We start from the raw sequence: 25,763 nt of genomic DNA, 5'->3' as shown, positions 1-25,763 counted from the left end.
GACTAACTAGGAAGCAAATAACCAATGTCATTTTGGCTCAGGTTCAGAGAGGAAAATAAAGGGAGGGAAGCATAGTGGCTGATGAATGGAAAAGAACAGATATAATGGAGAAAGAAATGTTATTTTCTATGTGGTAGAAGAGCTCTTACACAAAACCTTAAACACCATTCTTATAAAGTACTCATCCATGTATGTTATTCTGACATAAGAGAGGCAAAAAATGGGGGAAGGAAAATGACAGACCTCAAATGGGTCAGCACGAGGAACTGTTTCCTTACTGTAGTAAATGAAGTGCAACGACAGAATTGTCCTTGGAGTGTTTTCAAGGCATCCAAATTTCTAGCATGTCCATACATTGCTTGAGTACCATCAAACCCCCAGCAAGCCTAAGGCTACCAGTGTACCTTGCCCATTTCATAGCGTTTGCCAGGAGCCAGATCTTCTCAACATACTTTTGATACACTGGAAGCATCAACACGTAAGCACACCCCCAAGCAGGTATCTGGGATGGCTGGAAAGAAAATAGCAGCTGCCTTCTAGGTGAGACTGTGCATTAGCGTCTTTCATTACCATGCACATCACTATCACAGCAAAGACAAAGACAAAAATGAGCAAAAGAGGCCATTAAATACTACTTAAACAAACGCTCCCACTGCTGCACCACCAGGGAAACCATCTGTCCATCCACAACAGTGCCAGCTCTGCACATACAACTGGGAAGATCAAGGGCAACAAAACATCAATTTTGTTCTATTTTCTTTAGGCTTATGGTGTTTCCACGAGACAGTCCTTATGTATCAGAGGACATCTCATGTAGTCAGAGTCCAGCCTACAGCACCATGAGTTGATACTGAGCAACTCCATTGCTGCTGGGGAAAAGCAAGGGTGACAGGTGTCAGTAAAAACATCTACACAGAGACATCTTAATGCACAACAACACAGACAAGCCATCACATGAAATGGTGAAAGAGCCACTGGAGTCCAAGGCCCATTTTGTAAGCCAGTGCAAAATTTGCCTTGAACTCCTGCCTTACATGAGTCACTCAACCTCACATCTCACAACACTGCCTCAGGGATGCTATAGTTATTGAGAAACATATGACCTTGTCATGTCTTGAATAACACATAAAGATATCTCTAACATTGAAATATGAAATAATACATGTAACTGATACTATTAAATAACAAAAGTAAGTTTATTTTATCACCATTATAAATATTTTCTTTCTCTCCATTTAACTTTAAAATGAGTCAAAGTAGTACAATGGAACAATTCAGGAGCTCCTCAGTTCTACTGAAAAGGATCCCCTTTAATAACAAATTAAGATGGAACATGATACTTTGTCAGTCCAGCAACCCCAGTAGCTGAGCATCCCTAGGTACTTTTGTCATTCAAATGCAACAGTTCTAAAAGTGTGTGTGCATATGTGTATGTGAGTCTATATATACACACATTTGTATATTTATAAATATATATATATAGCAACACACACACACACACTCATCCACAGCATTGATACTTCTAGCAAATCAAAATGTTTAATGTAATTTAAGTGAGTTCCCCACTGCACACTGGAATTTGGGCACAGCACAGAGCAGACACAATGATACTGTACTAACCTAGAGCCCAAGTGCTCAGAGATTCAATACGTACGTGTCACCTGTAACTGGTGCTGAGTCTGCCTGCTTCTGGTGGCTGTCCAGCATCGAGAATCCCAGGGTACTTTGAAAGGAGTAAGAAATAATCCTGCGGTGGCCCCAAACTCCTTCCCTCAATGAACCAAGTTCTGATATCCCAGGCTGTATGTGAGCCATTGCAGAAAACAATATATGCTTTGTTACCTACACAGATACACTGCCAGTATCTAAAGGTATCACTTGTGAAGTGCTTTGGAACACCTTGAATATTAAAATGCACTTCATGCAGCCAGGTCCTGTCCTATCTCCAGTGCAGGATTTTCTTTTCATCATACAGTAATGCCTCCCACTGAGTACACAGAGCAGGAAACTTTCCAGAAGCACAACAGTCTCCCTCTAATCATAGCATCATATTCCAGCTGTGGGGGAAAAGGCAGGCCAGATTCTCGCGAGTGACCCAGCTCCGCTAAGGAGCCTGGGTGGCTCCAGGAGCTCGGCTCTCCCCATTCCTGCCACGCTGCTCCCCAGCACAGGGGCTCTCTTTGCTGACCAAGAGCCACCAGAGCCAGTCCCACACAGGCCACGCCACAGGCAGGAGGAACGGATCACTGAGGAGAGGAGTACTGGGACAGAGTGGGACCAGACCCTGCTCTGTTGTAATTATTTACCTGTGGCCCTCTGGAAGTTATCTGCGATTAGAGCAAACCTTTGATCATTCTACCTATTTTGGGGGACTTGAGGATCAGGGAGCTACAAGGGGCTCACTGGCCGTCCTCAACTCAGACACCAGTTTGGCCTCAGCACAGGAGAGAACCCAGCCCATGGTATCATTGAAGCTTCCTCCATTACTCACATCGGTAACACAAACCAAAAAGATACAACTGATGCTAATGTAATTCTTATTTTTAGTAAAATATACAGAAATATTTCAGTGCATCTTTCCTCACAGCTGGTAAATGATGTAAGGCGTACCATGAAACCACAGCATGAGGACCTTCCCTATGGAAATTTCACATACATCAAAATTGTACTCTGATTTTTTATTTTAATAATCGCCAAATTCTGTTCTAATGTATACACAAACTGCCCTTCACAACAAACCCCTGGATGATTATCAAGGGAAGGATTTTGGCTTTCATATTTTATTTTTTAAAACAAGAAAGGTAAAATAAAGATAGAAAATAAGACAAAATACATTTCACATCGCCATTGATCTATAAATTACAAATATATATAGTTTCCTTCCAGAGGAAGAAATACTAAAGAAATATTTTGCTCATATCAGATGAACTTTTGAAAACAGAAAAAATTAAAAAATATAATTTTTTCAGCTCCTCCCTCTCTGCCATAACAATCACTCTGTCAAAAAAAAAAAAAAAAAAAATCAAAGGAAAGGAAGGAATCTCATTCAATTCATTTCCACAACTGCTACCAGGGAAGAAAAACTTATCTGAATAATAACCTGAGTTATTTTCATGTGTTCCAAACTGCATGTAATCCTGATATCACCATCTACCAGAAACCTACACCTAGCAATAAACGTGAAAACAAAACACCAGTGGATCTTTCAAAACAAACAACAAAGCAAAATTCAAAACTCTATTGCAAGAATTATGCCAGGAATGGCCCTTGAGAGTCTTCATGAGGATTGGTCAGACTAAGTGGAAGCTCTGCTATTTCTGGCAGCTGAATTGTCTTTAGTGATGGAAAACCTGAAGATGAACATTTTGTGTATGTCTGTATGTGTGTGTTTGCTTTTTCTTCTTCTGTGGTTATAATCTGTGAGGTAAGACAGAGAACAGACAAATACAGAAGACATGGCTGGCCTTTACAGCAGCTAAGCAATTTAAGTTTCCAAGCTTATGGTGAGCAATGAAACAAAGAGTTGCCACTTGTTCCTTTCCAATGGGACAGCCTCTCTTTAAAACTTTGGTCCAATTCCCTTGTGGAATTGAACAGTTAGCATGTCCAGCCGGAGGAGTTTTTCTGTTACAATATGACCAGGTGCTCATTCTATTGTTCATGGCAGCAAGCCTATACCGTCAGCTGATGTTCTAGATTTGCTGCCTGTGCCTGGCAGGAACTCAAAGGGGACTGGGTTAATAAGTCAGTCAGTTGTAACTCCCTTTGTCTTGCACTGATCTCTCCTCAGCTTAAAACCCATCTTGCTGGAAGTAAAAAATAGATATAAACTTTTAGACAGACCTGAGACCTGAGTGGAACCAGTCTGTTGCGCAACAGTGATGTAAGAAACCTTTACTGGTAACTTTCTGCTCTGTCATACAACATGGATTATCCCATATAGCTTCTTTCCATTCAAATGATTGCCTCAAGAGGAAACCGTAACGATATACCCAGCAACAATGAGGAGGTTAGCTTTTGTTACTGCTATAAATCTGTACCCCGCACCCCAGAAAACAAGGCAATAGAGAGAATACTTTCCAAAAGTGAGAAAACTCCCTGGTGATTGAACATTGAGGAACCAGCTTCCGAGGGAACAGTAAGGGAGAGAACTCAGCAGGCACAAATGTCATTTTTTCCTAAGGGCATCCAGAGCTCCTCAAATTTTTTGCTACTGCCTGACCATTTGTGGAGACTTAACACAGAGATAACAGGTATATTTAACTGATGACAAGTGAGGGAAATGGGAGAGTGAAAGGAATGCAGGATACCATAGGAATGGAGGAGGGCCTGGTTGGATGCTTTAATGTCCCAGTTAGTTTGGTTTCCCCACACTCCCTTTTCTCTTTCCTTTGTTTAATAAATTGTACAGATGAACATGGGAGAAGTTCATGCTACTTGCTGGAAGCAATAAAGGTAAATTTCCGTGGCCCATGGATTCCACAGACCTTTGAGTGTCCCGCCTCATCCATCATGGGCTAACATAAGGAACCTAACTGTTCCGTGGCAAGACTCAGTAGCCCTTAGAAACTGGTGGCACGTCCTCAGATATTTTCCATGAGAGCGAGAGACACATTGATTCCATCAGCTTCTTCCTCACACGACACCTGAGTGCCTCACGTGCAGCCTTTTTATTTCCAAGGGTCCTCTTCCTCATTTTCAGACAGCCGTCTCCAGGTCCTCATGAGAAACCATCTGGTAGTTCTGTCGGCTCTCCAGGTAGGAGGCCAGATCTGGGTCGCCAGCTTGCTGAGCCCTGTCACGAGGGGTCTTACCCTATAACAAAGGAACACAGATAGAAAACCTTGTGCTAACACTTTTAGAAGAACAGAGGAAAGTGTGACCCACAGAAATTACTGCACGTAGGGTAGAAGCAAATTTGCAGAATCAAGCAAATAAAGTTGTTGTCAAGTCAAGTTTTTCTATGAGAGTCATACCATTCTGCAACAGCTGCGAGATTCTTAAGATTCTCAAAATCCATGTGCAGTTTAGGACAAATCATTCAACTCTGCAAGAACATGCCATTTGATATATCAGACAGAAGGGCTCTCATGCTCAAAGAAATTAAGTAGAGTTTTCATTTTAGGGCTAAAGTTCCTACATGAATACAATGCACAATATCATAGCTAACACTTGAAAGAGCACTTCACAGACTACACACAACTCTTCTAAGAATATGCAGAGAGAGATGCCCAACATTCAAAATAGAATGAGCCATCTTGAACTCATCTCAACTACAAATCAATTTTCAGTGCATCCCCAGAGCAGAACTCTGTTATCTGAGCTACCCTAAGATTACTGCAAAATTGGACCAAAAGTCTTGATTCTCAAACATCATAAGTTATTGGAAATGCATTAATGCTCTCCACAAAAACACTCCTGCTCCCTGCATTTCCGGACAGATGAAGATTAGCAAGTTAGAATCCACTTATTTGGATTTCAGCTGTTGCAGAAATTATCTTTTGCAATGTGTAGTACTCTCATTTGAAAAAGAGATGACCTCTCTCTCTCCCTAATAGGCTATTCCATACAGCATAATATGGTAGAAATTTTTCTTAATTGTCTTGCTGCAGTGAAGGTACTTCTGACTCTCAAATCCTGAGGTCTGACCACTCTCAGCTGCTGACTGCAGGTTGCTTATGTACAGAAATGTCAGGAGGCAGTTTCTGTACCATGTTCCCAAGTGATCAGATTGTTATATTGACAGAATATTCCTATCTTTTTGTTTTTCCCAGACATCTTCCTCATGCCCAGACTCTGTTAGCCATGTCTCATCTCAAGCTTACACCAAGAGGTTAGTGTTGCATCAGTGAGTGAAGGGGCAAGCAAGGGCAAAAGAAAACGGTTAGCCATCCTCATAAAGCAAGTCAGCCACAACAATCAAGCCTCACAGACACTGTGCAGTCAAAACCCAAGATTCCCCCAGGTGGTCCCTACCCGCAGACCTCTCTTTTGACCACACAGGAGGATGATGCTGCTGTGCCATGGAGATGCCTCATTCACACCCAACACGCTGAATAGTTTCAGGCCAGACTCTCACTGTGGTGAAGATGACCCACGTTGGGGACTGAACTGAAGTCTCTTGTACTTGTTTAAATCAATACAGTTTTCTAAATAAAAATGGCTTGTTTTAAAAGAAATGCTTTTGGCACACACAAGGAAGCCTCAATCATGCACACAGCAGGGACGGATGCTGATTGGTCTCGCTTGGCTGAAGTATTTTATAACTGGTTCACTAGGCTGGGTTACCTTGGAGTCTGTCTTTCTCAGAGATGCTCCCGCATCCACCAAAAGCTGGCAGATGGCGCGATGGCGCTGGCAGGCCGCCTTATGTAATGCTGTCTCACCCCTAGACCAAAGTACAGAAACCAGCAGTGAGACACATCACACCAATGTACATTTACGAACTAGGAGGTGCAGAGGACAGAGAAGGATGCTGTATTTCTGCGAGGTTCCCTCTTGCTGGCAGAGGAAGACTTGTGCACTTTCTCCCTTAAGATCTACATCCTCTGACTCAGTAGGAAAGCCTGCAATGCACAGATAGCAGACGGAGGACTTCTGAGGGGTGGGAAAGAAAAAGGAACCACTGTTTTATGCATTCAAAGAACAGAAAGTCACATTCGCATCCAACCACCAATTCTGCTAACTGCTGCAAGGGCAAACTAGCCACCTTTTTATTTCACAGCAGACTAAACAGCAATGATTTTTCTTCTATCTGCTATTTCTTTTCTGAACCTCACTCTTGGAGGGATGTTAGAAAAATTCTGCCCATTAAAGTGATGACTGGTGCACTTGCTGCCCTGGCTCTCATACCTTGCTCTCTTGGATGTATGAGAGGAGATCTGTGTTTTTGTTATTCACTGCTGGACTACTGGGGAAGTTTGAACACAGGATTTTCAAAACAGAAGGCTAGGTAGCAAGTGCAGATCTACTGCAAAGCACTTCACTGAGATTGGGGCTACATGTAACAGAATTCTGAGACTGACTGTACTACTGAGGTTACAGAAATCGTAACAGACTTTGACTAGTAAAAGCAAGAAAGTATGCTTTGAGTGGAATGAATAGGTGTCCTTAATGCTAGTGTTAAACAAGTAGGGCCATTACATATTCTCCAAAATGACAAATGACAAGAATTACCTGTAGCAGGACAGATCTTGCACACACCTACCCAGCAAGTGAGAGTGTATAGGGGAATTTCAATCTAAATCCATGACAGGGCAAGTTGAAATACTAATAAGCAACCTCCCTCTGATAATGAATCTCTCTCTGCTGCACTAGAACTAGATTCAGAACTGAATACTATCTGATTTTCACCTGAGGACCAAAAGACAAATTTGTACTGGCAGTTATGGCTTGAACCTTTGCTTTTCAAGAGTGAGTGGTAGATGGACCAGTCCTTTGTAAATGGAAGCCCCCATAGCTACGCTCACTTGCATTTCATTTCAGTGGCTTTGCTCTGCCTCCACATGGGGAGGAACTGGTGGGCCATCCAGACTCCACCACCCGTGAACGGCTCATGCACCTTATGCAGAACCTTCCTGGCTACCTCCACTAGCAGAGGAGAGCACTGTAGGATGGAAATCTTGGAGGAACACATTCTTTAACCCCTATGAGAAAGGCTATTCTTGGTTCTCTTATATTCCATATGCTTCCCAGAATTATTCATGCTTCCCATGTATCCTCTTTGTGGCATCTTCACTGCAACAAGTCATAGAGCAGTTGGGAATTGAAAAGTAAAATCTTTTCTTTATTCTGTAATAAAGAAGAGGGGGCTGATGTTCTAAGAGCTTGAGAAAAATCTTTGGTTGCAGAAGTTGTGACCACTTGGGATAGGGCACTCTGGATGACTCAAGAACGGACAGAATAAAAGATGTTGAGCAAGGAAAGTATTTTCTTGACCTTTGGAATTTAGTCTTCAGGTTGGTCCCTCAGTGACTTCCTAGTATTCCTCTAGAAAGATTAAGGGGGAGGAGGCTGGGAAGCAATATGGAAGAAGCCCTTTTTGGAGTTTGAGAAACGTGTTTGAGGCCAGAAAGCCAGGTTTGAGGTTGTTGTTGATTGGGGGGTTGGGGGGGGGGAGGAGAGGACAGGGTTAAGAAATGTGCCATTTTCAGACTTTTTTTTATTTGAAAGTTTGTACTTGAAAATCAGGAGAACTCTGCTAGTGTAATGTGGGTAATGTGAACAGCAGGGTAGACTATACTTACGTTTCACTGTCTGTCATGTCCAGTAATTCAGATGGACCTGCAAAAGAGAATCAGGTATGTCATATAGCATTTGTCCGCATGACTGGAGGAGCACGACTCCCAGAAGCAGTTTTCTGGTGCAAACGTGTAAAAGAAGCCAAGTTAAAGCTCAGTTTGCACAAATATGCTGAACTTCAAGGTAGTATTTGCTTGCCCAAGCCCTTGCACTAGCAAAATTCTAAATGCACAGTCACTGCTGGAGTGTCAGCACCAGGGAGTAGCAGCCTTTAAATTATATTGGGAATGAATATTCATGGCATTTATTTTTTCACTCTTCACCTTGCTCAATTAAGTGGTTCGCATAAGTATAGTGCATTGGAAATGCTGATATACTGGAAACCCTGATATACTGTAAGTTAAATCTATTGTTAGTACTAGAGAGAAAATGTCATTAGGAAGTTGAAATTAGCCAAATTCTGTCCTGAATGACATCCCTGTGCTACTCCATTTAATAGCGTTATACAGAATGTAGATCAGGGTGGAATATTCCCAGCAGTCTTTATATTGATATGCAAATCCTGTACCCTACTGGTTAGCAATGATCAGGAAAGCAAGATTAAGAAAAACAAAAAAGATTTTTGTTAAGTGGGACAAAATAATGCATTTATGCTAATGTTCTTTTGTCCTTGATATTCACTACAGACAGATGTTTATAGCAGTGAAATCCATCATTAAATTACAGTGAGATGGAAAGGCTAGGATTGGAATAGCATTCAAAATGAGAAAAACTTTTCCCTTTGCGGTCTAGCTTATTATTCTCTTCTCAAACACTCCGGAGTGTAGTGCCAGATGGTAAGGGAAAGTTAGGAAGGGGAACGTGAAACTTTACAGGAATTTTACTTCCTGTGCATGAATATTTCCCTTCATCACACTTTGAATTTCAGATTCAAGAGTCCTCAAGAGCTTATGGCAAATCTCACCTGAAACTGAGCAATTTCATGCTATTTATTTACAAAGGCCTATACACAACCTCTTTTCATTACTTCTTTCAGTCTGCGGTTGTGTTGAAATGGATCAGAGCAGCCTGTCTCTCCCTTACTCTTTCTACAACCTATGCATTCAATATCATTAAGGCAGCTGGCTGCCCCTGCTCCTGGAACTGCAGGTAGCTCATTCCCTTCATCTTGTATCAGAATGAAAAAGGGGTGGTCAAAAAAGTGCTATCCTTAGTCCGCAGTGCAGAAGGCATTTCATACCAATTACAGAGTTCTCCAAACTCATTAGCTACTCTCCATTTTCAAAACACTGTACACTCTAATGCCACACATCCCCATTTCCACACTCGGTAGTTATGTCAATCCTCCCCATCTAAAAGGAGAATCACACACAACCTGAAAGGTCCTTTAAGCACAGAAGAAGCATATAGGGGGCTAAGCAGGCCCCCTTGGTGAGAGAAAAGAGAAAAACAATTGCCTGAGAAACCAAAAAGAAAAACAAATGAACAAAAAGACCTCCTGACACCTTTCAGGAGAAAAGAAAATCACGTTCTCCCAAAATAGAAGTGTTTCCCCATGGTTTGCTGCAATGCCACCTCCCAGTGACAGGTAACAAGGAATGGCCTTCAGTGCATTGGAAAAGGTGCTGTCAAATAGAGTATTATTTCTGTTCACTGCTGGGACAATGAACGTGTGTGACGCAAAGGTGGAACAAGGTGACTGCACTGGGTGCATGGGGTGCAGAGGTACTTACCTTGATAGGCAGAAGAGAAGGGAAAAAGGGGTTAAAACAGCTGGAGTAAGGAAGGAGAGGAGGTAGAAGAATAGGATCTGAGAGGGCAGAGGAGTTGGGGCCGACCAAGTGGGTGTGGAGAGATGGGAAACGAAGGATGAAGGAAAAGTGGTCTGGAGTAGGAAGAAACAGCAACATGAGGACAGAGGAGCAGAGAGCTGCAGGCTGGCAGGCAGGCTACAAATGCAGACCTGGGGAGGTGCCAGGTACATGCTGCCTGTGCACAGAGGGGGCTCTCCAGGAGACTGTTCCAAATAAAGCCGCTCCTAGGAGCACCCTGGACTTCATCTCAGTCACACTTGAGGGTCAGATATTGGGGATAACCAATTTGCAGCATGATGTGGTACCAGGATTCACTCTTTTTGTTCTTTCTGCCCTATCTCTAAAATTAGACAGTCCTGACTCTCACACAGCTCTGAGCCATGCCCTATATTTCTTTACTTCATTTTCAGCTGTGCTTCTCTTAAACCATCTCACGCCCTCCTCCTAATTCCCCTTCCCCTCTCTTTTGGACCTCATTTTTACATCAGTCTCCCTGGCGCTGCCAACCGACCATTCCAAATCCCCCTCTGCCCTCAGACAAAAGCTGCACAGATGTGGGAAGGGCTGGCACTGGGAAAGCTAACGGCACTGTCATCCTGACCCAGCGGGGAGGCGGCTGTTTTACTCCAGGACAAGAGACAAAGAAAGAAAAGGGGACCAAGGCGCAGAGAGAGAGAGGACAAAATAACCCAATAGAAATCCGGAAGGGAAATGCATGAGTGAGATTTCTATCAAGAAAAACAGCAGGGGGGGAAATAAAAACAAAAGATAGAAATGTGTGGAAGGGGGGAAAAAAGAGAGAAAGAGAGAGAGAGAGACTCAGGGACTAAAGAATGGCAGGATGGGGACAGTGGGGGGAGAAGTTTGCATGAAAGGAGCTGAAAAGCATGACGCACCGAGGGGAAGCCCAGCTGAGATCACTCTCTATCCTTAACATCTCCGATAGACTGTCTGTGTAGAATTATTAACTTTTTTCCTTCTGCCTCCTTTCACTCCACCAAAGTCCCTCTCCAATTTCTCAGGAGGCAAAGCAACTTGAACTGGGGAGAGAGGGTGGGAAGGGAGATGCTCAAAAGCAGCTGCCCTTTAGCTGAGCTCATTCCAACATAAAAGAGAGACTAAATGACCATATTTCAGAGGCATTTCCAAAATACACAGCACCATGCAGTCCGAAAGGCCTCAAGGCCTGTGGCACACCCTACCCCCTCCAATGGAGGTGGTTACAATTATCCACAGGAGACCTACAGCTATTAACCCCTGCCAGTCCCTTGTTCTGTCAGTCCTTACTTCATAGAACTGGGGAAGAAAGGTGTTTTTTTAAGCGGTAATGTTTGACATTATTGACATTTCTGGTTGTTTGCCTGGCAAAACCCTCTTTGTTTAATAATTTGATTAAGGATGATATCTGTGGGACAAAATTGGATATGGTTCCTCATCTTAAAAGAGGGAGTATTTTTAAAATAACAGTAATCTGCAAAGTCAGGACTATTTCTAGTCTTCTCCCAACTCCACACACCTCATTTTTACCTGATGTGAAGATTAACAGTGTCTGTTTTTTACTGCTAGTGTCTTTTGACTCAGAATTTCCACCATGACATGAAGAGTATAGCCCTGTTATAAACAGAGCTCTTGCATGCCTTCCATCTTTACTGTCTCTCTGTCATGTTGACCTCAAATTTGCTAAACTTACAAGTTAAAATAGAAGATTTTATACCTGGTGTCTTCTAGGAAAAATGAGCTGTTTTCTGCTTAGGCCCCTCACAAATGTCCCACTAACATAAAACATTCTGCAAGTCTAGACATATCAGTGAAGGCCTGGCAAACTCACTCTCCCTCAGTGTTGCTTTCCAAAGGCTATTCAAGGCCGGTTTATCCCTGATACGCATGTCTGTCAGGGCAGAATTTGCTTTCCAGAAGTCTTCCTTGGAACTGCTGAATGTGATGAGGGTGCAAATCCAAAATCTTCCACAGCTCTTCACTGCTGACTCTGCAGTGCTAATAGTAACAAAAGTATCCTCTTTCTTACCAGGGGAAGTTAGTCTGACTCCCAATATATACAGGAATCAGACCTGATCAGGGAGATGCCTGGCTCATTTTTCAAAGCAAAACCCAGGTTTCATAGACTCAACAGAGCAAGGATATTGAGGTTTATAGTCACAAAAACTTTCAGTATGGGATGCACTGTTCACTGACTACTCCACCAGAAGCTAACAACACAAAACCCTAAGCAACTGTAAGTGTCCTCCTGCTCTTCTGTTTAAAAATAAATAAAATTCCCTGGAGGAACTACTGGATTCTTGCTATTCTTTTGAAACTCTAGGAAAGAGAAGATGAGGAGAAAGCAAACCTTGCATCGTTTGTCTTCAGTAATGGTTACAAATTACAAATACTTCAGAACTGCCAGATGAGGACTCCAAGTCAGGTTTGATTCCAAATACAGAAAATGATTTAGGAGGTCTTTTTTCTAACTGAGCTTCTTAAGCCTTCCCTGCTTCTGTTCAGGTTAAGCAAGTAAACAGTTAACTTTGCTCTGAAGCATGCAAGAGAGTTGCTGACTGCAACAATAAACAAATGTGGTTCTGATACTGAGTTTGGGCTAAGTGTTTCTCAGCATAGTCACAGACAGCACTTAAAAGGCGACCCTCCTACTATGAGCAAAGGACCCCTTATTTAGGAAGCCACTCTGCAACAACGTGCAGGTGTGTACATACCTGCCCTTGCTGCAGGGGGGAAAGACAGAAACTGCTTTTCAGGAACAGCACTGGCAGCCAGCACAACACTGCTGTTCCCGCAGCAGTAAGCAGCTGTCGTTCTGACACCTACTACACTGGTGCTTCAGCTGCTCTTCCAGGCTTGTGCTAGTCCACTAATAAGTATCTGGCAATCCTGCACAGCAGTCTCCTTGTGTGACTCATCTGTGCATTTTCTAATTTGAGAAGGGTTATCTTCCTCCTGTTAACATCTGAAATCATTCTGATCAAGATCACAGAATAACCTCTCACATTGATGTCCCCTCTGTGTTTGCAGAAGGCATTAATTGTTTGTTCATTAATTGTTTGGTGGGAGAAGAGAGGAGGCCCCTATTAGAGCATTGTCCAATGCACTCTCTTATCCCCAGAGAACATTAAACAAGCGGTGCATTTGGAGAAGCCCAGAGGACAATGTCTGGAAAGCTGCAAAAGCTTCCTGCCATCACTGGGGAGAGAAACTGGGCAGATATTTGCTGAACATCCTAGTTTGTCTTTGATGGCAGTCCATAATCCCTCACATTTCTCTATTCAATTAAAAAATTCCCATGGATTTCCTGCTCACATCCTTACCAGCTTAAACAATCTCATCTGAAACCTTCACCAAAGGAATGGTAACTGGGTCAGACTGCAAGTAAGCATATATGCCTAAGAGGAATCCTGGAGAGGGACTGATGAGGGGGAAGAGGCACAGGTCATGTGCAGTGCAAGAAGAGATCAGAAAAAGTAAGTGAAATTATGTCTGTCTACTGAATTCAGATGTATTTGTATGAACTGTGACTATTGAGATAATCCAGAGAAGTTAAAGGAGAGGTAGAGTTAGCACTAATAAGACTTGCTGCAACTTGTGGTAAAACTAGCCAATGCCTGGATATAAGGCCAGCTACACTTAGCCATCCATATGTAGCTATCAATAGATATGTTATGTGCCTAGATCATGATGATCTAAGTTAATACTGTCAATGGAATAAAAAAGCAATTCAGACCACCTCAGCCAGACATCTGGGCTCAGTCCAGTTGCCCACACATGGACATCTAATGCCATTCAACATGCCTAATGGCAAGCCTTGAGATGCATTCAGAATGACAAGGAAGCTTGCCTGGGCTTCAGCTGCTGCTCCAAAAGAGTATGGGTCTCCTACAGGCTTTGTATGTTATCTGGTAGACCCATGCAGATATCCTGGATACCCAAGGGAAGATGACACTACATGGCTATGTTTAGGCAAATGAATCAAGCACACAGGCAACTGTCAGATGAATCACTTGCTGGATTCCACTAGCTACATTGACTAGGGTCCCCATGCAGCTGGCCATATGAGAGGTCTAGTGCTGTTAAAGATGGCCTACGGTACCCACCTCACCTCCACCTGCCACTGAAAGAGCTCATGTCTCCTCAAGTTCCTGTGTCAGACATGGGCAAATGAACTGAGTCTTACATCTCTGTTGACAATACAGGAACACATAGCTTACATGAAGATTCCTATATGTAAAAACCTAAACTTTGGAGTCAAAATCAAACTAAATCCCACCCTGATTAATACAAATGTTAACAGATGGATTATTACCTCTTCCTTTACTATAAGTTGTGTTTTTTTTCTCCTCTCCGTACAATTTTTGCACTAACTTTCTAGCAGTAACTAACACTGATTCCAATTACCAGAGACAATCTCTGTGTTTGGTGCTAAGACTTCTATTGAAATAATATATCTGATTCTGACACCCCAAAGTCAAGATAGGCATTGATATTTTGGAGAGGGATAAGAGAAGAGTTACAGCAATGTTTAAAGGATGAGAAAACATTTTCTCCAGTGCATGAGGATGATCATTGGGGCTTTAGCTCTGCATGCAGAGCACTAAGACTATTACTGTACCATTCTCCAACAGCCAGTGCACAAGATGACTCCAGTTCCAACATGCAGAAACTTCTAAATGCTACTGCCTCAAATATATGTCCATACACATTGTTGCATAGTCCATGTAAGCATGCCTGCATTCCTGTTACATCCAAAGATAAAAAGAGCCCAAAGGAAAAAGGGGAAATGACAAGATCACAGCCTATAAATATTTAAAATGCAGATCTTTTTTTTTTTTTATTATTATCAGGTGGTCTCCAGAATAACAGAGAGATAAAATCAGAAGGTTGGAAGGGAAGCTAGGCAAATCCAGTCTAGAAATAAATGCACAGATTCCTAATCAGAGTGTTATTAGATGCTGAAAAAGTATCAATGGTAGGATGGGCTCTCCATGGCTGAAAATGTTTTAATTGAAATTGGATGCTTTCTACAACATATGCTCTAACTGAAAAACAAATTAGTTCAGAGAAGTCCTATGCCAGAGGTCAAACTAGAGCATCACACTGGGTCTTCACAGCCCCACAGCTAATGCAACTGTGAAAATACCCATTCTCCTCAAAGGCATCCTTATTTTAGTTTTCACACTTTCCCTTTATGTGAAGCCCTCACTGCCACTGCTGCCACATTCCTAGCCTCTTCCTCACACGCGCTGCTGAGAGTGACCACGACAAGTGAGAGCACTCACAGAAGTGCCATGGGGTTCCGCCTGACAGACACTTGGCTGAGGTACAGCTCTCTGTGGGTTTGCCCACTGTGACTCACCATGCTCCAGGATGTATTTCACAATCTCGCCATGCCCGGTCTTGGCAGCATGGTGCAATAAGGAGCAGTGATCAGGTCCTTGGATTAACAAATTGGCTCCCTTTTTACAGCATTCTATGAACTGGAATAAAAATGCACAGAAAAAGGATAAGACAGGAGGAGCAGAAAAACAAATATGCAGGTAAATTATTTATTAATTTTGCTAGGAATCCAGTACAAAAATGGAATAAAATAAAATAAAATAATAAAATAAAATAATAAAATAAAATAAAATACTGCTTTAAAGCAAGCTTTTACAACCCTATAGAAAATATCTAAAATTAGAAGTATCCACAATAACATGGGTTAACAAAAGCAGATCATAGTTACTGAGCAATGAGACATTGCTGCTACACTGGTGATAAATCTTGCAATCAATACCTGGGAAACCACTTCCAGCGAAGCTGCTGGGATATTAAAAAATGTATGTATTTGATGGAAAATGCTGGATCTCTACTGAAAATTCCAATTTCTTCTCAGTAAAGGAGACAAAGCCACACCAAATGCTTTCTGACTAAACCTGAAAATGCTGATTCAAAAAGCTACAGGCTCCCAGGGAATTGGACTTCAGCTGCCTCAGACCTCCATGCTCACACTCTCTCCCCTACCCAGAGCCCTCAGAAGGGGAAGAACTATTCAGGGATGAGTAAGAATGGATGGGAAACAGCAGCTGATTAGTTCTCAAAATTGCTTCAGACTCTGTGAGGGTTTGCAGTGTAGACTATTACAGAAAAGAGAGACAAGATTGTGACAGTGAGGCATTATTTATGATGTAATGTATCTAGGGAAGGACAAGAAGTTTCCCTCTCAAAGCAAACTCATGTGAAGCTTTCAAGAAGGGGAAACTGCTGTGAAATCCAAAGCAGGGCAACATTTTTATGATTGCTGGTTTGAAGGAGTATCCCTAAGATGCTGCAGCCACAAGAGCAGGGGTGGAGGTATGGAAGGTACACCTGCAGGCAAAGAGTTGGCCTAACAGTACTGTCATTTTTACAAATGGCTCCAAGCTGGCTTTTTGCAGATAACATTGCAATCATTAATCACAGTCCTTATCCAAATTCAGGGGCATGTTTGCAAATCCTGACTTGGCTACTGAAAAACATGTCCTGAATAACTATCAGACACAGAACATGAGACTCTGTGAAGAAAACATTTTTGCATCTGTGTCCTTTCCTCCCAACACAAGGTACCAATGACTGACAATGCCAAGACACTATGGCTTTCAAGCCATCCATCAGACCACAAGACACTGAGCTGAGGTGCATTCTACCTGCTCTTGTGGTTGCCTAGATAGAAGTTAGGAACCCTCTGGCAACTCCAGTGGCTTGGCCAAAGACCTCACTGCAGGAAAATAGCCTTTACTGTGTAAGGCTGTGTCAAAACTACTCTGTTGTTCAGTGTTGCATTTGCCAGTATAGTAATTTCTCTGTTAGTACCTGACACATTGTTCTGTACAGTGCACTGTGAATCCTGGACTGAACGTTGCTCTCTAACACCAGATCCTACTCACTTGAATTTCACACCTCACCTGACCACGTGTTCCCCTAATATTCAAGGTTTCCTGGAAAGGCTGTAAAATGGCATTTGCCAGCAGTCTTTAAAGCAGTCTATTTATCTTTTCAGCAGAGGTGTGATATAACTTGCAGTATATCAGAGCTGCAAATAGCTGTGAAAAGTAGACACTCAGTGTTCTGTACTTACTTTCAGCAGATCACCAGCTATGACTGCCTGTAAAAGTGCTGCAAAAGACAAACAGAAAACGAATGTTAGGCAGAAAGCATTATGCATATAGCCTCACAACTGAGAATATAGCTTACAGTACGTGCAAGTTAAGATCAGTTCCACAACACACTTGCATTCGCATGTATTATCAAAAATGATGAGAACTCTGCTCTGATACATATTAGAAAGGCAGAAGGAAGACTGACCATAGTGCAGGAAAGCTGCATGGGCATCAAGCCAGTGTTTTCCAAAACTGCCCTGGCACTGGACACCTCTATCTGAATTCTTGCCTTAGGACACTTCAGGGAATTTTCAACAGTGTCTGCAGAGTGCGCCTAAGTCTCTGGCACCTGAGCCATCAGTGAGTATATCACTGTCAACAACCCAGGGAACCTGAAAGTCCATCAGACCCTTCAGACTGACGGTGGAATGGTCAGCTAGTCTCAAATACAGTGGGAGTCCCAAGTTGCAGAAGACTGAGAGGCAAAACAGAGACCTGTTAATAATTATTTGTATCTAAAAAAAACAACACCTTGACATGCCAGTTGACAGCAAGACCCCCAAGTTTGGTAGGCAGGGTCAAACACAGAGCAGGGGCCAGTCCCCACCTTTTTAGCATTTGTAATCTGTACAGACACAGAAGGAAAAACAGTGACAAAGAGAGGGGAAGCAACCAAAGGCTCACAGCAAGGCAGGGCAGAGCTGTGAACAGAGCCCAGGTCTACCCACTACCTGCTACTGTCCAGCCTGCACCCATTAAGAGAAGGGGGAAGGCAAGACCCCTAATGTCTGTAGTGCCTTATGTATAGGTTGCATTCATCTAAAGACAGTCCTTGAATAGTTAGTAACTACAAACAAAAGAAGGTGATACAAATCTACTATCACACTGCTATTTCTTCCTTTTTTTTCCTCCCTCTCACTATCATGATAGATATCATAAAAATCAATTATGAATAAGTTTTCTGGGAAAGCACTTACTTGGTTTACATCTTAGAGAGTGTTTAAACATCTGCCTCAGTTCATACTATTTCTATCTTCAAGCCCAGGCAACACAATCAAGTTAAGCATTTACTGAAGTGCCATCCTTGATAAAGATGCCAAAAGCTCACATAGGGCGGAATAAGGGGGAAAGACAACAATATATTAGATTTGTCTCTGAAAAGTAAAACATGGGAAACTGCACAGTGCAAATTCCACAAGGAGCCGGTTGCTGCTTCAGGGATGACAACACATCCAACTAAACACTGCAGAAGAGGAAGGGAGGGCAAAGATGACTCAACAAATGTCCCTTTCTTTGAAAACATCTGGAGTTGTGTATGTCTTTCAGTCACCTCAGCAATGTCTTATGCCCTGGCCATGTTCTGACTCAGTAAAGTAGGAGCTACAATCACAGGTAATTCTTGTACCATTGGATTTGGAGCAGTTTTACAGTGACCACACATTAAACTAAGTCCTGTAAATCTCCTGGCAGCTGTGTGGGCTAGGGCTCACTGTTTTAGGGAATGAAAAAGACAAACACTGGAAGGTAAAGGCTAGAACTGGAAAAATAAATATATCTTTCTCTCAGATTTCATTTTCAGTGATTTAAGCCCTTCTCTTTTTTTTCCAATAGTTCTAATACCGGCTCAGTCCAAATTGATACCAGGGCAGAATTTGGCCCTCATGTTATTCATTTTATCTTTTCCTCCTTCTTATGGATCTGGTCTCACAGCCACAGTTGTTCTATGGGCTACTGGAGACTGCACTTACTTACATAAATATCCTGCTTTTCTCACTTACTGGGGAGTCAAATGAACTGGTGACACCAGCTTTACAGTGCCTTATACATACAGTGATCTTAACACATGGCAACCCTGAAACTGCTTCTAAAGAGGAAGAGATATATTTTCCAATGCAAACCAAGGCTGCTGCTTAAGATTATAGTTCAAAAAAGCCAAGAGAGAGGTCTAGAAAACTACAAAGTCAAAAGAAAAGCCTAGCAATCCATGCTACCTTGAGTATCAGTAACTAGAGGTTGGTCTGGCGATAAGGCTATTAAGATAAAGCAGCTCTAGAACAACACATTCAACAAAATTAGCCTAATCTTTTTCCTTCTTTTCTAAGCCTCCATTCCAGCAAAGCATCTAGGAAGATGCTTAACTTTCATCTCAGCTAATCACATTCTTTTCACCAAACCTACCTGCACACTTAAAGTTAAGTGCTTTGCTAGGGTAGAACCTGCTACATAAATGAATACATTACAGATCAACAACAAAACCAGCTGCATAATGAGTGGATTAGGCTACAGTAAAATAATTCAGTGCTGTAAACCAGGATGCTGGAAGACTTAGAAGTCACTGGACTAGAAATGGGGAAAGGTTCTTTAGAATATAGCTCAGAGTTAAATAAACATCTGAATATTGCTTAGCACACTAACCCCATAAACCCAAATAGGACTGCTGGGCATACTGAGAATAATCAAGATCACAAAATCACCTGGTTATAAATGAGGTGGTTAAAACAAGCAAGCAAATGGTATTGACAAGAGAGCGCTGAATGAGAAATCGGATAAAAACAGTGTTAACATGCAATACCAGGCTAGCTTAAAATTAAAAACATTAAAGTGAGAACAGTTTTATGTCTTCTGAGCAACACTGCATCATTGATGTAATATATAACATGAATTATGCAATTGTTTTATCATAACATAAATTACCTTTGGGTCTTAAAGATGCCTCAAAAATTGCTTGATTTAATAAATACTTAAATCAAGTCATTATTTTCTCAACTTTTCCTAAGACAAGCCTCTGTCATGACTAATAGAAATGTTTTATTATCCTTTTTATTTATTTAGCAAGTAGACTTATTGCTGATGAAAGGTGACAGCCCAACAACGCTGGAGACTGAAGTGCTCCATCCATTTAACTAGGGAGTGCTCAGTCTGCCTAGACTCCCTTGGCTGCCTTCTCAATGAAGCTCAACACTCTTTATTGGTACACTCCTATGAACAGCTCAGGTTTCATCCCTGTGCAATCACCAACCTCTTTGCTCAAACTGCCAGCAAATGTGTCAATTACTGCCCATGGTGATGGGTCTGGACAGAGACACCCACCTACTATGAAATGGGCAGCCAGAAATTCACTTCATACGTGTAATGGCTGCTGGAGAGCAGTAACTTCTGGTCCCCACTGGGCAAATTTTAAAACAAGGCTCTGAACACCTCTGTGGGCTAGCTTACTAAAGAAGCCTCATAAAAGAAAGAAAAAAAAGAAGAAAAAAGTCACAGACCTGCCTTATAAATTAAATAATGAACAACTACCAGAGGATAATGTACTAAGATTAAAAAAAGCCATGTTAAAACGGCAGTTAACTGAATTCCTGTAATTCTAGTGCAAACTAGTGCAGCTTGAGATACAGGAAAAACACCTAGCAGCACATCCACACATACGCAGAATACAATACCTTTCCTGTGACATGTCCCTCTCTCATGTTATTTCTATGCTATCGCCCAATAGTTTCTATTGGAAACAGCTATTTTCATTTCATATCCTAAAAATATATGTTTGTACCACTGAATTACAATAAACATTTTTGTTTCCGAGCCATAAAATTCATCTATCGAATCACAGCTGCTCTCTGGTTCTGAATGTGAAGTTGGTAGCCTTACAATGTAGTGCTGCACAGTCAGTCATTAAACTCTGGGTAATCAGCAAAGTTCTCACAGACAACGAGGGAGTGACGTATTTGTACCAGTAACCGGAAGCTGTGAGACACATAGGAGGCTGGTCTCGCAGGGCTGCCTGGATAGCCAGAAGAAAAAGTAACCCTCCAAGGTGGTCTGGAGCCCCGAGATAGTTCCTGTTGTGCATCTCTCTCCACAGACTACAGCAGTTCTAGGGTAAATGACCTCTTAATTTGCAGTACCTATATTAGGAGCCAAAGTATGGGAGAGAGATCTTCCAAGACAGCATCATGTCAGGAAACACACCTGATCAGCTGTAAGGAAGACAACAAAACAAGGCCAATGCTCACAGCCTCCAAAATTTCAGGAGCCCTTTGTATAGCATATAGCTGTAGCCTGACAACAGTGGGGTGGGAAGGAGCCCTTGGGTCACCAAGTCCAGCTCTGTGTAGTCAAAAACAGCAGACAGTAGTTTAACTGGTTATACAACATTGGATGCTCCCACATCGGCCCCCAAAACCTATGCAACACATCCTCACAAACATAGGGTCTAACTATCAGTTAGTTACAAAGACAAACCTGCAACTGCAGTGTGTTACAAGAATATAACAGGAGAGGGATAGAAACCATTGCCACTGTCTCACTTACTTCCAAACGTGGGGCTTGGCCAAGGAAAATTCTCAAAAACTCCTGGAGTAAGGGAAAGCTCAACCACCAACAACCACACCTCCCAGTCTGCCCTGCAGGAAAAGTCTTTCTCAATCCCAAAGCTACTGATCAGCTTAACCCTGAGCACATATGTGAGGCTCAACACCAGGCTCCTATCATGTCAGAATTTTGCTGATAAAACACTTTCAAAAAGAACATTGAGAAGAAAACTGATATTGGTTCCTCTTAGATAATATCTCAGCATTGCAAGGTTCTTTGTTTTAAATAGATTTTACTAGGTGACATAGAAAATATTTATAAGTTACATTAAATAGACATTAGTGACACAGTGAGAGAGGGTGTCTTTCACTCCAAAGAATCCCAAAGCATTCTATGGTTCTACAGTCTGCCACTGTCAGCAGTACATAAGTAATTTTGCTTTCTGAGTAAAAGTTATTCATGACCATAAATACTTTCCAGATTTCACACCTAAGCTGACCCTATCCATGTCATATTTGCACCCACTGCTACTATATGAATGAGCTCCCAGTAAGTGCTGATAAAAATGTGACTTTTTAAAACTTTTACCATCTCCATGGAATTATTTAGTGAGGGTCTAAGAACTGTCACTGGAGGAAGCAGAATTATTCAAACTATGTTTTAAAGTATAAGTATCACCTAAAGGCATTGTCATCTCCATAGTTAAAATGCAGTCAACTTGAGATCTATGAATGAAATGCACTGTGTGAGAGCGAAGTACTATTTATGATAACACATCTTACCATGGGTTAAAAATACCAGGATAACTATTCATATGAACACTGTATGACAACAAATAAGGAATCACACATCTAAGCACATGGCAAATTGTAGCAGAATTTATCTACCATAACCCCAGCCTGTAATAAAATTAAGATTGCTAAAATCCTTAGCTCTTTCAAAAGACAGCTGATGATCTCAAGTGATCAGGACCTTGCAGAAACCTCATCTAAGAGACAGTGCCTGCAACAACCCAGCCCTTTCTAAGACAAGGCTGAAGTACTGATTCAGCAATTGGGTGCACATTCAGGGAATTGATGCACCATCCACATTTCAGTCCTGGATGTTTCTTAACAGTTAGAGGCAGCCAATAAAAAATACTAGACACAAAGACTTCGGTGAGAGCCCCTCCTGAATTTGAGCTTTAGTGTCCACCACCATTTCCTGCTAGATTTGCTCAGGGGAACTTTTAATGAATACCTCCTCACATACTGCCTCCATCAAGCCTTGCTGAGCTGATAAGAAGAAACGGCAGAAGAAGGTGGCATCATCAAATTTCTTGACAGTTATTAAACATAACTTGGTCTATCATCAGCTTCTGGAACATTTGCAGCTCTTTATTGCTGTTGTAGACTGTGTGAAATTCATAGAACCAGAAATTTAAAGTAATTACAGTTTTATATGTTGAGAAGTTAAAAGCTGACCCTGACTAGAAGGGTGTTCTTTTTACACAGATAGAATCTACCGAGTTGTTAAAGATCAACATTATAAAAATGATAAGAAAACAAGTCCTCATTCTTCATTTCCCAGGAGTTTTGTAGAAATCAATAACAACTTCTATTTCAATCACTCAAAAAGCTAATCTCTCAAGTGAATAAGAAGCCTATATAGATTATCATTCAAAAATACATTATTCTCTCTGTAACAAACCATTTGCTTGTAATAGCTTTGTACAATCCTGTAAAGATCAAATCTAATATGAAAAACTGACAGTAACATAACTTCTGCAGAAGTGTACAGAATTGACCTTTTTTCCCACTCTAGTCCTAATCTTCAACTCTGGCCTGCAGACTTGGGGAGGAGAGGGGAAGGGGCAGTGCACCCCAAGGAAGTGGTCCATGGACTAGTTCACTCCCAAGATGACTATGAAAAAAAAGCATCTAAGCTATACAACAGTGCACACACCTGACATTTCCAATGGGTCTGCTAATCCCATAGAAAATTTTTATGAAGCTGCAGTGGAAAAAGGTTGAAAATCTCTGCATTTGAACTTTTAAAAAGGCAGTTACCTCTTCCTCATATTTAATCTGCTTTTAAACTCACACACACACCAAAAAAAAAAAAAACTTTAGAATACCTACGTCAAATTGTCTACATAACTGTGAAATTAAATTACAGAATTAATAATGCTTTGTTGGAATAGCTGCCAGCATGCAGGTCTTTGATCTACTGACAATCTCAAGTCTCACCAAAGCTGATGATGCTTAAACATTTCTCTTTGAAGCTAAGCTAAGTGGAAGGAGCAATTAAATGTTTCTTCATGTATTTTATGCATCTGCAAGTACTAGAAGTAACTGCTGAAGACAATAAACAAAAGTAAGCAAAAGTTAAACCTTGATGTGGTTTGAGAGGTTTTTTAGATGCAGAGGAAACCCAGAAATAAATAGTTAAAGCTGTGCATGGGTATGAGAGAGGTGGAAGGCTAGCAAAAAAATAAAAGCCACGAAAGCAAAAACTTCCACTAGAAAGACTAGCTTGGACTTGTACACAAGAAAATCACTTCCCCTCTGTTCACTGAAACAACACTTTGTTCACACTCTTTGTAGTTAAATAAGCATTACAACAAAGAGCTATCTGATTCATGCAATCAGATTTGCCTCCCAATAGAAACAATGTAGCAAAAAGCCCTTAATATTGGCTAACAGATTGAGCCAAAAAAAGTTGCACCAAGCACCCAGCAAGGGACACCCCCTTTGGGACCTGTTATTGTAACACTGCACAGCTTATGTCGAGACAAGGATACAAATATTTGACACTACCATCACCCTCAGGACTGAATGTTTCCTTAAGCTGTACACAGGGAAAGGGTTCAGGCAAAAAATGCCCATTGTCATGAGAATGCCCTGTAAAAACAGCCTACAAACAACTGGGGCATGTGCCTTAACGTGATGCTCTTGGGTATATCTGTGTCTGGTGGCAATCTCCACCAGACACAGATTACCCAAGTATAGTAATATTACCCCAGTAAAGCTCAGATACAGTGAGAGGAAATATACTTGCACTAAAGAGAAGAATAATTTTGCAGGATTTTTGACCTCTGATAATGAGCAATTAAGATGGAATATCTCCAGTAAAAAGGTAACTAATGGCCTGGGAGAACCAGTTTCATATTTCAGTGCCTGATAAAGAAGTTATAATATAACTAAACAATGGATATTTTGGTGGGGGAATGTGATTACCTGCATGTGTGATGAGACATCAGGAAAAAAAAAAAGGAAAAAAGAAAAAAAAAAAGTCCCTCACTAGCCCTTTTAAAAAGATTAGCTCTTACATAGCAACAACATCCTTTTCTACTCTACCATCAGCCAAGAGGAAGGAGAAGATACATTGCAGGAAGAAAGGATGGCAGTCTACAACCTGAAGGAGCAGTCTTGCATGGGAATGGGAAAAGGTTCCTGGACTTCCTAGAGGGGCTCTGCCTTAGCCTAGAGGCTGTTTAAGAGTCATGATGGAAATAAGACAGCAAAAATACATACAGTATAGAGCTTTATTGCCTACAACATAGTACTTAATATGCTGGCTAAGGCAAGAATTATTTGATTTTGAGACTTTTTGAAAAAATCTATCTGCTTGCTGCCACTAGCTAGTATGCTAAAGAAACAGATGGTAAACAAGATTTCCTGCAGGATTTCAGCTTTGGGAAAGGCTTAAGCTTTTTAGAGAATCTGAGGGCATCAGCACCAGTCTAGGTGGCTTATGGCAGCAATGCTGTGAGGCACTATTTCCATGAAAGAAAACCAGCCTGAAAGTACAAAACATTCCCAAGAGGACTATAAAAGAGACAGTATGGCAACTTGCTGAAACCAAAAGCTCAGAAGCACATCAGCTGAACACAAGCCAGAGGCAGAAGTCTGAGGACAATTCAGCAAGGCAAATTTTAGGAAGGTCTTCACACAACATCTCCAGCTAATCCATCTATACAGGAAAACGTGTGCATAAGCATATTCTCCTGTGGTTTGAGAGACATCTTTGAAGCACACTGGCACTCTGAATAAGTCCTACATCAATAATATCTATTTCTAGGATTGCAAAAAGAGATAGAAAGTTCTTCTAAACATTTGTGGTTGTCCTTTAACTACTAAAGCACCGCATCCTGTGCGGTTCAAAGGAGAGAACTGACAGTTTGACTGCATCTGTTTGCCTATATTGGGAATATGACAAAATTTTTAACATGCAAAGATCATCCATTAGTCAGGTGGTTGTAAATATGCATTTAGAACCCTTTCGTTTTAAATAT

General features: G+C 41.5%; 1 protein-coding gene across 3 annotated transcripts in view; it reads right to left on the bottom strand.

Annotated features, from left to right (window-relative positions):
* Positions 1–4,698: 4,698 nt before the first annotated feature.
* The window catches only part of DGKI (diacylglycerol kinase iota), a 115,958-nt gene continuing 94,893 nt past the window's right edge, over positions 4,699–25,763 (bottom strand). For all 3 annotated transcript variants that reach the window (XM_026083890.1, XM_026083891.1, XM_026083889.1), the window contains 5 exons: positions 17,158–17,195; positions 15,418–15,538; positions 8,247–8,283; positions 6,289–6,388; positions 4,699–4,815 (listed from right to left, as the gene is read on the bottom strand). In XM_026083890.1, coding sequence (XP_025939675.1) covers positions 4,699–4,815; positions 6,289–6,388; positions 8,247–8,283; positions 15,418–15,538; positions 17,158–17,195 — 413 coding nt within the window. The remainder of the gene's footprint in view (positions 4,816–6,288; positions 6,389–8,246; positions 8,284–15,417; positions 15,539–17,157; positions 17,196–25,763) is intronic.

Source organism: Apteryx rowi, unplaced genomic scaffold, assembly GCF_003343035.1.
Source record: "Apteryx rowi isolate R43461 unplaced genomic scaffold, aptRow1 scaffold_62, whole genome shotgun sequence".
NCBI classification, from domain to species: domain Eukaryota; kingdom Metazoa; phylum Chordata; class Aves; order Apterygiformes; family Apterygidae; genus Apteryx; species Apteryx rowi.
This window is presented reverse-complemented; position numbering and strand designations above follow the sequence as displayed.